The following is a 16,091-nucleotide window of genomic DNA, read 5'->3' on the forward strand; positions in this document are numbered from 1 at the left end:
TATTTGACCGTAATCCAAACAGCAGATATACAGTACTGTATCAGAAACTAACAGCTGTATACTGTGTAGGGGAAACTGTAAATATCCGTATATGTTTCCTTAGTAACACACAGACGCTCTCCCATTATGTATTTGACCATAATCCAAACAGCAGATATATGGTACTGTATCAGAAACGTACAGCTGTATATAGTGTTGGGGAAAATTTAAATCTCGGTATTTATTTCCATAGTCACGAACAGATGCTCTCTCAGTATGTATTTTACCATAATCCAAGCAGCAGATATGGTACCAAAAATACCAGCAGATATACGGTACTGTATCAGAAACGTACAGCTGTATACAGTGTAGGGGAAAATGTAAATCTCCTTTTATATATTCCGTTAGTCACACACAGAGGCTCTCCCAGTATGTATTTGACTGTAATACCAACAGCAGATATACGGTACTGTATCAGAAACATACAGCTGTATACAGTGCAGGGGAAAAATTAAATCTCTGTATTTATTTCCGGAGTCACACACAAATAGTCAGCATGTATTTGTCCGTGATACCAGCTGGTACACGATAGTGTGTGAGGAGCGTACAGCTCTATACGGTGTGGTAAAAAATGGTCAGTAACTGTGCAGAAAAAAATAAAAGTATTATTGCTGTGTAAAAAGCAGTCTGCACAGCAGTGTACACACAGCAATACAGCTATCAGGCAGCCTTATAACCAGCGCTGATGCACACAAGAAAATCCTCCCCTGTCCCTGCACACTAACTGTACAGCACAATTTCTATCAGCACAAGCACAGAATAACTTTTCTTTCCTGCCTAATTCTCTCCCTACTGAGAAACAGTGGCAGCAACCTCTCTTTATGCTTCGATCGGCAGAAGTAAGATGGCGGTCGGCGGTCAGGGCTTTTATAGCCACTGTGACGCCACACAAAGCCAGCCAATCACTGTAATGCCATTCTCTAAGATGGTGGTGGCCGCTGCCCATGTCATCTTGTTGCCCACAGTGTGCGTCCTTGCTCATTGGCTGAGAAAAGGCGCCTGCAAGCATTATGGGAAACGTGACTTTGGCGCTGGGGTCAACGACCGCATGGCCGACCTTATGCTATGGTCGGGTTTCTGTCTGCGAAACCCGACTTTGGTGAAAGTCGGCAATTTTTGAATCTGACCGACCCGTTTCGCTCAACTCTAACGATGATAAATGTTGGATATTTTTTTCTTATTTCCAGTAAAGATATGGTTTCACGGGAAAAGTGCCAAAATTGACAGGGTACGCCTTACCTGTGGAATACATACATACCGCAATGTGGAACTACTTTTGTATACAGTGCTGAGTGCCACCATTTTGGTGTCCTTATTTGCACTTTTTATGTATGTTATTTTGTATTGTCTTATGTGCTAATAAAGAGTTTTTGTACGAGTTTTTTTGAAAAAACGCTCCTATGGACCTCTTTTTTCTAGCTCTGTGATCTCTGGAGAGGTTTGTTAGTAGCTAAGTGAATTTCACTTTGCGAACGAATCAATAGGAGTCTGGGTTTTTGTTTATTGTTCTCCTTAAATTCAGCACTTGACCCATCCATTTGAACATTTTCACTGCCCCCAGACCACTTTCCAGGGTTTGACAGAAAAAAAGCTTGAATTTCACATTGACTCCCATTATACTCATTACTCGAAACGAGCACCTCAGCATTTTAGTCCTCGCTCATCACTAGTGTCAACTAATTCCAGCCAGAGCACCCTATAATGATGAGCTTCATCCCCCACATCCCTGTAATTACTACTGATACTTTTCTGCTAGAAGATCAAGTCTAGGAGACTCCTGTGGTGTCTGCTCCTCCCCAGTGTAGAGGCCTTGGCCGGGTGTGGACCTTCAACTTCAGAGCTGCAGGGTAACAAGTTTCATTCCCTGGGGCTGATAATGACTGACCTGATAACAAGGGGACTCTTATGGCCTTGTATGAACAGAAGAACCACCCTGAGGTCCAATGTGCCCCAGAGGCAAATCTCACATCTACACAGCTTTACTGAGCCCTTCGCTCCCCAAACGCATGGAGACCTCCATTGTGTGATGATTGCTACAACTAGGATGTACCTTTTTAATGCCTTTCTTTGGGGGGGGGCGGTGGTAAGGTGGGGTGTAAAAGTATATTGGCAAGATTAATATCTTTACAAAAGCTGCTCAATAACTACATTTTAAAAAAGTTTTGGTAATCTTTAACAACCGTCATCCCTGGCCATTTTCCATTTTCGTTTTTCACTCTACTTCCCAGAGCCACCATATTTTTCTGCCAACATGGCCGTGTGAAGGCTTTTTTTTTTTTTTTTTGTTTTTTTTTAGGAGGAGTTGCACTTTTGACAAGCATCAATGATTTTGCCATATAATGTACTAAAAAAAAAAAAAAAAAAATCCAGCTGCTGTGAAATTGGAAAAAAAGAGCAATTTCTCAATTTTCTCAATTTTTTTTACCCTGTTCACTAAATGTTAATACTGACCCCCCCATTATGATTCTCCAGCTCATTACAAGTTCACAGATACCGAAGATTTATAGGTTCTTTTTTTTTATTTAAGTGGTGAAAAAAAAAAATCCAAAATTTGTTGGTTTATGTTGCGGTGACCAAAAAAAAAAAGAAAAAAAAAAGTAAATTCTGAAGTTTTGAATTTTTTTTTGCACTATGCCGTTTACTGATCAGTATAATTAATTTTATATTTTGATAAAATCGGCCGTTCCTTATACCAATTTTTTTTTATTACTGTCTTATTTTGAATGGGGTAAAACTTTTAGTTTTTTTAAATACATTTTTTTTTCTACTTTGAATTTAGCTGTCATGTGCTGGAGAAGATGTCAGCTCAGCGCCGGAGCCCGCATTAAAGTGGAAGACACGACTTAAAACGTTTTTAGGAGTGATAAGCATTACAGTGAGACACTTGAGAACTAGTGAAGAGCGAACATCCTGGGGTAACGTGTTATCGAGCATGCTCAGGTTGTTATCTGAGTATCTTGGGCGTGCTTGAATAATATGTTCGAGTCCCCGGGGCACCGTTTGTCGCGGCTTTTAGACAGCAGTCACACATGCGGGATTTCCTGTTTGTGTGTTGCGACTGTCTAACAGCCGCGAGACTTGCAGCGATGGGGACTCCAAACATATTATTCGAGCACGCCCAAGATACTCGGGTAGCACCTCAGCATGCTCAATAACACGTTATCCGAGGACATTCGCTCATCAATAATGAGAACTAATTCTAAGAGAAGAGATTGACCACAAAAAGATAATTTGGTAATATAAGTATAAAAAGGTTTTATTTAAAAGTGTAGAATAAATACCAGTATAAAACATCTGATTTAAATAAAATAAACAAACATAAAATTGCACTGGTCCTTCACGAGCCACCATAGGGGCTGAGATGTATCATAGAACATTGGGTTGGGAACCCTGTCTGAGTCATATCCCTGTCTGACTCTTCTCTAATAGTCCAGAGAAGATAAAGTGGTGGAGTTCTACTGATCCACTTCTACCTCATCCTGTCCTTCAATCTTGGTGGGGTCTAGGCAGCGTCGGACTGGCCCACCGGAGAACCAGAGGATTCTCCGGTGGGCCCTGGCACCTGCTGGCATACAGGGCCAGCAGTTGCCAAGGGCCCCCGCTGCTCCAGGGGCCCCCAGCCAGTGGTGTGTCGCACACCATGCAGCTGCTATGGGGGCCCCTGCCAGCGGAGCAGCAGTGGGTGTCAGGAGGGAGGAGCCCCTGTCCCCGCTGCTAAAGAGAAATGAATATTCACTGCGAAGCAGTGAATATCATTTCAGGACTCCACCCCCAGAGGCCCCGCCCCCAGCCCAGTAAGCTGCTCTGCAGACTACAGCTGTAAATCAGGGCCGGCGCCGCCCTCAGTCCTCTCTGCTCCTGGCTCACAGCCAGTGCGCGATGACGTCACTACATCGCGCACCCGCTGTGTGTCTGGCAGAGGGGGCAGCTCCTGACACTGAAGCCGGGATCAGCGTGGGAGCGAGGAGGAGAGGTGAGTATTGTGGTTTGTTTTGTTTTTTATATCTCTCTCGCTCTATCTATCTATCTATCTATCTATCTATCTATATATATATATATATATATATATATATATATCTATCTCTCTTATATCTATCTATCTTTCTATCTCTATCTATTATCTATATCTATCGCTCTATCTTCATATCTATCTTTCTATCTCTACATCTATCTCTATATCTATCTATCTATCTATCTCTATATCTTTCTATATATATCTCTATATCTATTATGTCTATCTTACTCTATCTATCTCTATATTTATTATCTATCTAGCTACCATCTATATCTATCTATCTTTATCTATATATATATATATATATCTCTATCTAATATCTATATCTATCTCTATACCTATCTAGTCATCTATCTGTTATCTATATCTATATCTTTTCTCTGTATCTATCTCTATATCTATATCTCTCGCTATCTATCGCTCTATCTCTATATCTATCTCTATATCTATGTCTATATCTATCTCTATATCTCTCTATAACTATCTATCTATATATCTCTATCTATCTCTATATCTATCTCTCTGTATATCTATCTATCGCTCTCTCTATATCTATCTATCTTTCTCTCTCTATTTATCTCTATATCTTTTCGCTGTATCTATCTCTCTCTATATTTATCTCTATATATATCTATTATCTCTATATCTATATCTATTTCTCTCTATATCTATCTATTTATCTCTATATCTATCTCTCTGTATATCTATCTATCTATCTCTATATCTATCTCTATATCTATCTATCTTTCTCTATCTATCTATCTCTATTATCTATATCTATCTCTATCGCTCTATCTCTATATCTATCTTTCTATCTCTACATCTATCTCTATCTCTATATCTATCTATATCTATATCTAGCTATCTCTATTATCTATATCTACCTATCTCTATATCTTTCTATCTTACTCTATCTCTATATCTATCTGTTATCTCTATATTTATTATCTATCTTTATCTATCTCTATCTATTATCTATATCTATCTATTTATTGATCTCTGTATCTATCTCTCTATATCTATCTCTCTACCGCTCTCTCTATTTCTATCTATCTTTATATCTATCTAGCTCTATATCTATCTATTATCTCTATATCTATCTACCTATCTATCTCTATATCTATCTACCTATCTATTTCTATATCTATCTCTATATCTACATCTGTTTCTCTCTATATCTATCTCTATATCTCTCTCTATAGCTATCTATATATTATCTCTATCTATCTATATATTATCATCTCTATATCTATCTGTTATCTCTATATCTATCTATCTCTATATCTATCTTTCTATCTAACACTATATCTCTATATCTATCTCTATATCTCATTATCTATCTATCTCTATCTCTTTATCTATCTATTGATCTATCCATCTATCTCTGTATCTATCTATTATATCTATCTATTATCTCTATTATCTATATCTATCTATCTATCCATCTATCTATCTAGCTATCTCTATATCTCTCTATATATCTATCTATCTTTCTAACTCTATATCTGTCGATCTCTATACATATCTCTATATCTAGCTATTATCTCTATATCTGTCTCTATATCTATCTATCTCTATATCTATTATCTCTATATCTATATATCTCTATATATATATCTCTATATCTATTTTTTATTTATAGCCATCTATCTATATATATATTTATCTCTATATCTATCTATATGTCTATATTATTATTATTATATCTGTATATCTCTATCTATTATCTATCTCTATCTATATATCTCTATATCTTTCTATCTATAGCTATCTCTCTATATCTATCTATCTATCTATCCATTATCTATTTTCTATCTATCTCTATATCTATCTACCGATCGATCTATCTATCTTTCTTTCTATATCTATCTCTATCTATCTATCTCTATCTCTATGAATCTTTCTATCTATCCATTATCTACTTTCTATCCATTATCTACTATCTATCTCTATATCTATCTATTTCTACATCTATCTTTCTATCTATATCTATCTAACTCTATATCTATATAGCATTATTCCCTATGAGGGGGCAGCATTATACCCCTATGAGGGGGGCAGCATTATACCCCTATGAGGGGGGCAGCATTATACCCTATGAGGGGGGCAGCATTATACCCTATGAGGAGGCAGCATTATTCCCTATGAGGGGGTGCATTATACCCCTATGGGGGGCAGCATTATACCCCTATGAGGGGGGCAGCATTATTCCCTATGAGGGGGTGCATTATACCCCTATGGGGGGCAGCATTATACCCCTATGAGGGGGGCAGCATTATACCCCTATGAGGGGGGAAGCATTATACCCTATGAGGGGGGTAGCATTATACCCTATGAGGAGGGCAGCATTATTCCCTATGAGGGGGGGGCAGCATTATTCCCTATGAGGGGGTGCATTATACCCTATGAGGGGGTGCATTATACCCTATGAGGGGGCTACCCCAACTCCTGCTACATAATTAAGACATGTACAACCTTATATTATACCCGGATATTAGCGTGTTTTACCGCATAATTGGTGGTCTGGTATTTAACTCTATGCAGCTACATAGTGGGCCCCAAGAATGATTTTCTCTGGTGGGCCCAAGGTGTTCCAGTCCGACGCTGGGTCTAGGGCTGGTGGTTCTTCGGGAAGGACTCTAAATTTTGACAGCGTGGCATTCTTCTGTTCCAGACTTTGCTTTCTCCACTTAATCCGGCGGTTCTGGAACCAGACCTTCACCTGTGAAGAAAGGAGAAGACGTTGTTGAGAACTGGGATCTGGCAAATATGTGAAACTCTTTAGTTACATCACAGTGACCCAAATTATGAGTGTGAATATATATATAGGAAAATTCCAAAGCAAATGTGTTCAGCTAAAAAAATACATTGTCAAACCAAAAAGGGCTCAAGTTGAACAACAGTTACAAAGAGCATGTACCGGCTCTTACCTGGGTTTCTGTGAGGCTAAGTGTGGCAGCCAAGTCCACCCGCTCTGTCCCCACCATATACTGCCGCTTTAGGAATTCCTTCTCCAGCCTTTCCAGCTGTTCTGGAGTGAAAACTGTCCTAAATCTCTTCAGCTTGTGGGATCCTGTGTTGCAGGGCAGAGATCCTATTGGGCAGTTGGTGAAGGACGAATAACCTGGAAGAAGCAGAAGGTGGCGCTGTCAGAGAAAGAAAGAAAGAAAGACGCTCCTTGGACTGGAGAGCACAGACCTACAACTTCTCATAGTGAGATTCAAGATAACTATTCTGATGTGAGAAATACAAGTCTCAGCAATTCTTATCCTGAAGAACAAAAATCCACATCTCTCCTGATATAACCAACTTTTTGTAGAGATATTATTAGCACCAAAAACTAATTATGAGATAGAATTAATATAGCATAAGGAGTGTGGACTCACCTCTGTGGCTGCACAGGGGGTCTGGACATCTGCACCCTCCACTGAAGTGCTGCTGGGGCTGGACATAGCCAGGGAAGGCTGCAGGTTGGCAGAGCCACACTGGAGAGTAGGACATGGCCCCATAGGTATAGCCATGGGGTGCAGGGGGCATCTGCCAGACGGGTTCCTCCACAATGACTCGGGGAGCCCGTCTGTCCTCCCTGGACAATATCGAGTCTATATCAAAGGCGTTCCTTGGTCTTGTCTGGTCCTGAATGGCCGCTGGCAGAGCAGGAGTCTGATCCAAATGGTGGCCAAGCCTTGGGAAGATGGGAGTAGGCTGCATGATGGCTGCGAGAAGGGAAAGTATCCTCAGGTGATTAGAAGTACTTGGAGCAGGTGATCTCTGCTGGAGAATGTAGGGTCCTGAGCTCTGAGCCTCCTTATATCCAGATCTGGGCTCTGTGAATTGCAAATACACTATTAGCATGCCAATAGCCCAGAGCAGAGATCAGCACTGAGTGGAGGAGTGGGCTCGGCACACAGACCCCACACTGCCCCCGAGAGGAGAGGAAATGGCCATGGGGCAAAGCTTCCTACAACCTCCCCCAGCTGGACCCAAAACCCAGGGGACACAGGACACCTGTAATGAATCCATAATTAGCGGGAATCGTGTGATGAGTGTAACTATATCTATATATCCACGTGTCTATACACCGACCTGTGATCCACCCGTCCACGGGGCGCAGGATTCTGTTATCTGCTCATCTATGTATACAGCTCATATTTAGCTGGTAGTTATTAATGGATCTCATATTTCACTGATTATCCACTTATCTATGTATCTAACGCTACATCTCACATATTTATTATCTATCATGTTTATCTGTCTATTTATCTCATAACTGTTATCTACTTATTGATGTATCGATCTCCTATTTATCTATTGTTCTTCACCGGCAGAAATAGAAATAATGGATGGATAGAAACTAGATAAAGACGGACTTTATAGGATGTGAGAACAATCTATAGAATGGCTTTAAAAGGCTAATTATTATTATTATTATTATTATTATTATTATTATTAATAGATTCTATATAATTATCTCCAGATCTCCGGCCCCCGCTATCAGTAGCCGCCTAATATCCTCTGAGGGCAGCGCCCCCGTATGTCTCCATATCTGCTGTTCTCGCCGGTCCTGGTAATTACAGAGAATTGCTCTAATGATACATTACACTGAGGAGAGATCCCCAGATCTCAGGAGACCTCCAGGACCAAAACACCGAGCAAGAGGCACAAAGTCGCTTTCTACATCGATGAGGATCGAAATGTGTAATAACCGGACATTAGACAGATCCATAATGATCTCCTCTCTGCTGCCAGGGTGGGCTCTCCTGGGGTCATACCGGGGTCCAGCTCCGAGCCCCTTATATTATGGATTTTTAGGGACATATTTTCCATTTCTCTTTATATTCATCCATCTCTTACTTTCTAAATAAATTTCATCATTGAAACATTTTTAGTAAATTGTGAAATATCTTTTTTATTTTGTCATTTTCAAAGTAACATTTTTCCTCCTTTATTCTCCCAGACAATAGATGATTGTACAATGTGACACTTACATTTTATTTCTGTTGTATACATTCAGTAGACGTCTTGGAAACAATCAAGTTTTTCACTGGTTTTCTTTTTGCTCCAGTTTTGCTATTTTTTTTCTTATGACAGAGATCTGATATTTTTTACATTTTCACTTTGACAATGTCTTTACACGTATAAGGCTGTGTGCACACGTAATTGGAAATGCTGCCGATTTTGAAAAATCCACAGGTCAAAATACCTGCAGTTTAGCCCTGCGGTTTCATACCTCACAATGGTGAAGGTGTGAAACCGCAGCGGAATCCGCACCAAGAATTGACATGCTGCGGATTGTAACCCACGGAAAAATCTGCAGCATGTGCACAGCGTTTTTGGTTTTACCATTGAAAACAATGGTACTGTACAACACAGCAGAATCTACACCGTGTGCACAAAGCCTAAGTGACTGGGTTTAATAACAGAGGTGACGTTGTTTCATTTTTATTCCACTTTTCCCCTCATTTTCATGTCCTTCCTACTTTTTACACTTTTTTTGCTTTACTTGGATTATTGATAATTTTTTATAGCAAGTCACTAGTTTTGCTTTTTGTTCCAGTGAAGTTTTTTCTTTTCTTTTTTATGTCCTTTCCATTTAACACATATTTCCTCTCTCTTTGTATCGCTGTCTTCAGTATAATTAATCTCCTGATAACACCAACAAAGGTCAAACTACTCAAATAAAAAACAGCATCAATTACATAACAATAAAAATACAAACAATTACAAAACTGCAGTAAAGGGGGTGAGTGTGTACAGAGCCTGAAGTGGTAATTCATGATCTGTATATCTCATTTCATATAGCCTAAACATCACGGTATAATATCAATGTGTTCCGTCTTCCATGGAGAGACACAGTAGAAATAGAAGTAATGCGCATACAAAATACAAGTCGTCAGACCCCTCAGGAGAATCACAAAACATCTCCAGCTTTTATTACCTTTATTTGGGTAGTTTGATCTTTGTTGGCGTTTTCTGTTATTCCTTAAAACTCCCGCCCATTAGCTGCTGCCCCAGAATTGTTTAATTAATTCATCTCTTGGTTAGACATTGGGCTGCTCCGACCCCTCATCTCCATACAACGTGTAAGTCTGCATGTGTAGCCCATTCACTATCTCCATCCATCCCTCACTCCATCAGGATGGCCGGGCCATCATTGTAAATACACACCTTGGCGCTATATAAAGATTATTATTATTATACAATGAGGTGTGATTGGATAATTAGAGGAGATCTGATTAATCAGTGTCGTCTTCTTCTCCTGGTCGGTGTCTGCTGTTTCTCACCTCGGCCGAGACGGAGGACAATCTCGGTCACTGTAAGAGATGAAGATGGTGGCAGCTCCGGTGGCTCCAGCCCAACAATCCACATTTGGTGACAGTTCCTCCATTGTTCTGTGGGAATCCTTGTGCTCCACATATTGTTCTCAGTTTGACATTTTTCTTTCCTCTTATTCCAGTTCTGATCCTTTATAATGTGATTATTCCGATCATGAAATCACTTTTTCCTTTATCTAAGCATCAATCCTCCTTATATAACACCAATCCTCCTCAGATCTCACCGATCCTCCTCAGATCTCACCAATCCTCCTCAGATCTCACCAATCCTCCTCAGATCTCACCAGTCCTCCTCAGATCTCACCAGTCCTCCTCAGATCTCACCAGTCCTCCTCAGATCTCACCAGTCCTCCTCAGATCTCACCAGTCCTCCTCAGATCTCACCAGTCCTCCTCAGATCTCACCAATCCTCGTCAGATCTCACCAGTCCTCCTCAGATCTCACCAGTCCTCCTCAGTTCATCAATTCTGATATTTTGCAATCATTCTATTCTTGTATTAACCCCATATGAGCCGGTAACCAAGTCTTCGGAATTATATGACACTATACTACAAAACTACTTACAAAGGATCAGTGGTAAATGTTGGATATTTTTTTCTAATTTCCAGTAAAGATATGGTTTCACGGGAAAAGTGCCAAAATTGACAGGGTACACCTTACCTGTGGAATACATACATACCGTAATGTGGAACTACTTTTGTATACAGTGCTGAGTGCCACCATTTTGGTGTCCTTATTTGCACTTTTTATGCATGTTATTTTGTATTGTCTTATGTGCCAATAAAGAGTTTTTATACAAGTTTTTTGAAAAACCGCTCCTATGGACCTCCTTTTTCTAAATATGTGATCTCTGGAGAGGTTTGTTAGTAGCTAAGTGAATTTCACTTTGCGAACGAATCAATTGGAGTCTGGGTTTTTGTTTTTTGTTCTCCTTCCATTCAGCACTTGACCCATCCATTTGAACATTTTCACTGCCCCCAGACCCCTTTCCAGGGTTTTAAAGAAAAAAAAAAGCTTGACTTTCACATTGACTCCCAAACGAGCACCTCACCATTTTAGTCCTCGCTCATCACTAGTCTCTACTAATTCCAACCAGAGCACCCTATAATGATGAGCTTCATCCCCAACATCCCAGTAATATCTACGGTCATTTTTCTGCTAGAAAGTCAAGTCTAGGAGACTCCTGTGGTGTCTGCTCCTCCCCAGTGTAAAGCTCTTGGCCGGGTGTGGACCTTCCACTTCAGAGCTGCAGGGTAACAAGTTTCATTCCCCGGGGGCTGATAATGACTGACCTGATAACAAGGGGACTCTTATGGCCTTGTATGAACAGAAGAACCACCCTGAGGCCCAATGTGCCCTAGAGGCAAATCTAACATCTGCACAGCTTTAGGGCGGTTTCACACATCCAGATAATTCTGGTACTGGGAAAACTGGTACCGGAGTGGTCCGTGTGGATACGTGTGCTATCCGTATTTCCGTGTGTACCATCCGTGTGTGATCCGTGTCCTGTCCGTATGTCCGTGTAGTGAAATAATTGGTTTCAATATTAACCCTTTGACTCCTAAAAACGCACACGGATGGCACACGGACGCCATCCGTGTGCGGTACGTGTTTACACGGACCCATTGACTTGTATTGGTCCATGTGATCTGTGCTGTTGCACAAAAACGGACATGTCAACGTATTGTGCACACGGACACAGTCCGTGAAAACACGCTGACATCTGCATAGACATATTCATTAGAATGTGTGTCTATGTGTGTCAGTGTCTCCGGTACGTGAGAAAACTGTCACTACATGTACCGGAGCCACTGACATGTGAAACCGGCCGTACTGAGCCCTTCACTCCCCAAATGTATGGAGACCTCTATTGTGTGCTGATTGCTACAACTAGGATGAACCTTTTTAATGCCTTTTTTTTGGGAGGGGAGGTGGTAAGGTGGGGTGTAAAAGTATATTGGCAAGATTTATATCTTTACTAGATTATGGCCCGATGCTATCGCATCGGGAGGATGCGATAGCATCACACCTCTTGCCATGTTAACCCTCAACACACACACTCCTCAACACACACTCCTCTCATCTTTCACCATCTCCACTCACTCTTTCACTCCACATACGACCCCTTCTCTCACTCCGTCTCTCATACTCACGCCGTCATCGCCGCAGCTCCACGATCCCCGACATCTTCTTCCGCCGGCGCCATCCTGGATCCAGACGTTGTCCACGCCGGCGACATGTTCTTGCGGCGACGCCATCTTGAGTATCGTGAAATCCCGCGATAGTCAAGATGGCGTCGCCGGAAGAACATGTCGCCGGCGTGGACGACGTCGGGATCCAAAATGGCGTCGGCGAAATCTCGCGAGTTTTCGCCGACGCCATTTTGGATCCCGACGTCGTCCTCGCCAGCGACATGTTCTTGCGGAGACGCCATCTTGACTATCGCGGGATTTCGCCGATCCAAAATGGCGTCGCCGCAAGAACATGTCGCCGGCGTGGACGACATCGGGATCCAAAATGACGTCGGCGTAATCTCGCGAGATTTCGCGGACGCCATCTTTTTGGATCCCGAGTCGTCCACGCCAGCGACATGTTCTTGCGGCGACGCCATCTTGAATATCGCGGGATTTCACGAAATCCAAGATGGCGTCGCCGCAAGAACATGTCGGCGGCCTGGAGAACGTCTGGATCCAGGATCGCGGCGGCGGAGGAAGATGTCGGGGCAGCGACGATGACGGTGTGAGTATGAGAAACGGAGTGAGAGAAAGGAACTTATGTGGAGTGAAAGAGTGAGTGGACGTGAGTGGAGGTGAAAGGTGAGAGGAGTGTGTGTTGAGGTGGTGTGGTGTGTTGAGGGTTAACATGTGCGTGTGTGTGCGGTGACGTCACCGGTTACAACTGGACGGAAGTTGTTACAACCGGAAGCTGCTTAGGGCATTTATTATTAGAGATAAAAGCTGCTCAATAACTACATTATAAAAAAGTTTAACCCCTTCATCTCTGGCCATTTTCCGTTTTTCACTCTCCTTCCCAGAGCCACCATATTTTTCAGATTTTTCTGCCAACATGGCCGTGTGAAGGCTTTTTTTTTTTTTTTGTAGGAGTAGTTGCATTTTGGAGAAGCATCAATGATTTTACCATATAGTGTAACTAAAAAAAAAAAAAAAACAGAAAAACAATCCAGCTGCTGTGAAATTGGAAAAAAAAAAAAGTGCAATTTTCTCAATTTTTTTTTACCCAGTTCACTAAATGTTAATACTGACCCCGCATTATGATTCTCCAGGTCATTACAAGTTCACAGGTGCCAAAGATTTCTAGGTTCTTTTTTTTTAAATTATTTAAGTGGTGAGAAAAATCCAAAATTTGTCAGCTTATGCTGCGGTGACCAAACAAAAAAAAAACAAGAAAAACAAAAAAAAAAAAAAAGTAACTGAAGTTGTTAATATTTTTTGCACTATGCCGTTTACTGATCAGTATAATTCTTTTTATATTTTGATAACATCGGCCGTTCCTTATACCAATTTTTATTTTTTTATTATTGTTCTATTTTGAATGGGCAAAACTTAAATAGGTTTAAAAACTTTTTTTTCTACTTTGAATTTAGCTGTCATGTGCTGGAGAAGATGTCAGCTCAGCGCCGGAGCCCGCATTAAAGTGGAAGACACGACTTAAAACGTTTTTAGGAGTGATAAGTAGTGTTGAGCATTCCGATACCGCAAGTATCGGGTATCGGCCGATACTTGCTGTATCGGAATTCCGATACCGACTTCCGATATTTTTTCAATATCGGAATTCGGCATCGGAATCGGAAGTTCAGTTGATTGACGGCCTGACGTCATCATGATGCGCGGTGTGTGCGCATCATGATGCGCCGTCATTTCGGGCCTGCCGGGGGTCTCTGCCGGCCTGCCGGGGGGCTGTGCCGGCCTGCCGGGGGGCTGTGTGGACTGCCCGGGGTGTGTACCGGCCTGCCGGGGGGCTGTGCCGGCCTGCCGGTGGTCTGTGCACCCTGTGGGGGTCTGTACCGGCCTGCCGGGGGGCTGTGCCGGCCTGCCGGGGGGCTGTGCCGGCCTGCCGGGGGGCTGTGCTGATGTCCGGGGGTCTGTGCAAGCATCGTCCGATGGGACTACAAGTCCCATCGGGCGATGCCTGCTACCATGACAGTGATTGACACATTAGCCAATGATGGGACAGTAGTAGTCCCATCATCCGGCTAATGTGTTAAATGTTAAAAAAAAAAAAAAAATACTACATACATACTACATGCATGCTACATACATACTACATGCTACATACATACTACATATATACTACATACATACTACATACATGCTACATACATACTACATGCATGCTACATACATACTACATATATACTACATACATGCTACATACATACTGCATGCTACATACATACTACATACATACTACATACATACTACATGCATGCTACATACATACTACATATATACTACATGCATGCTACATACATACTACATACTACATACATACTACATACATACTACATACATACTACATGCTACATACATACCACATACATACTACATACATACTACATATATACTACATGCATGCTACATACATACTACATGCTACATACATACCACATATATACTACATACATACAATACATACTACATACATACTACATACATACTACATACATACTACATACATACTACATACATACTACATACATACTACATGCTACATACATACTACATATATACTACATGCATGCTACATACATACTACATGCTACATACATACCACATACATACTACATACATACTACATGCTACATACATACTACATATATACTACATGCATGCTACATACATACTACATGCTACATACATACCACATACATACTACATACATACTACATGCTACATACATACTACATATATACTACATGCATGCTACATACATACTACATGCTACATACATACCACATACATACTACATACATACTACATACATACTACATGCTACATACATACTACATATATACTACATGCATGCTACATACATACTACATTTCCCACACAGCAATGGCATAAAGTGAGACTAGGGACTTTTTCTTTTTTAAGTGGCGGAGGAATACAGTGCGGAAGGATACCTACCTTCCGTCATTGGATTCCTGCAGCCCGTAGAGAACGGCAGCAACAGCTGATGCTGCAGTTCTCTACCCAAGATCGTCGTGGGACACACTCGTGGACTGCTTCGGATCGTGGGTGAGTATTTTTGTGGTTTGTTATGTTAATATTTATTCCGTAGACGACAATGGCTTCGGGGAACAATGTGACAACTATTGGTAAGTATGTTACTCTATGTTATATGTACTGTATGTCTATGTATGTATTGTATGAATGTATTGTATGTATGTAGTATATATGTGGTATGTATGTAGCATGTAGTATGTATGTAGTATGTATGTAGCATGCATGTAGCATGCAGTATGTATGTAGCATGCATGTAGTATATATGTAGTATGTATGTAGCATGTAGTATGTATGTAGTATGTATGTAGTATGTATGTGGTATGTATGTAGCATGTAGTATGTATGTAGCATGCATGTAGTATATATGTAGTATGTATGTAGCATGTAGTATGTATGTAGTATGTATGTGGTATGTATGTAGCATGTAGTATGTATGTAGCATGCATGTAGTATATA

At 41.1% G+C, this 16,091-nt stretch overlaps 1 protein-coding gene across 1 annotated transcript; it reads right to left on the reverse strand.

Moving 5' to 3' along the window:
* Positions 1-3,219: 3,219 nt before the first annotated feature.
* On the reverse strand, positions 3,220-7,765 carry LOC141098793 (homeobox protein not2-like). Its single transcript, XM_073586778.1, has 4 exons — positions 7,441-7,765; positions 6,985-7,178; positions 6,658-6,776; positions 3,220-3,238 (listed from the first exon to the last, which is right to left on the reverse strand). Exons 1-4 carry the CDS (start codon positions 7,763-7,765, stop codon positions 3,220-3,222), a joined length of 657 nt encoding a protein of 218 aa, XP_073442879.1.
* Positions 7,766-16,091: the final 8,326 nt, after the last annotated feature.

This window comes from Dendrobates tinctorius, unplaced genomic scaffold, assembly GCF_039654945.1.
Source record: "Dendrobates tinctorius isolate UK_male_01 unplaced genomic scaffold, ASM3965494v1 ptg000095l, whole genome shotgun sequence".
Lineage (NCBI taxonomy): Eukaryota > Metazoa > Chordata > Amphibia > Anura > Dendrobatidae > Dendrobates > Dendrobates tinctorius.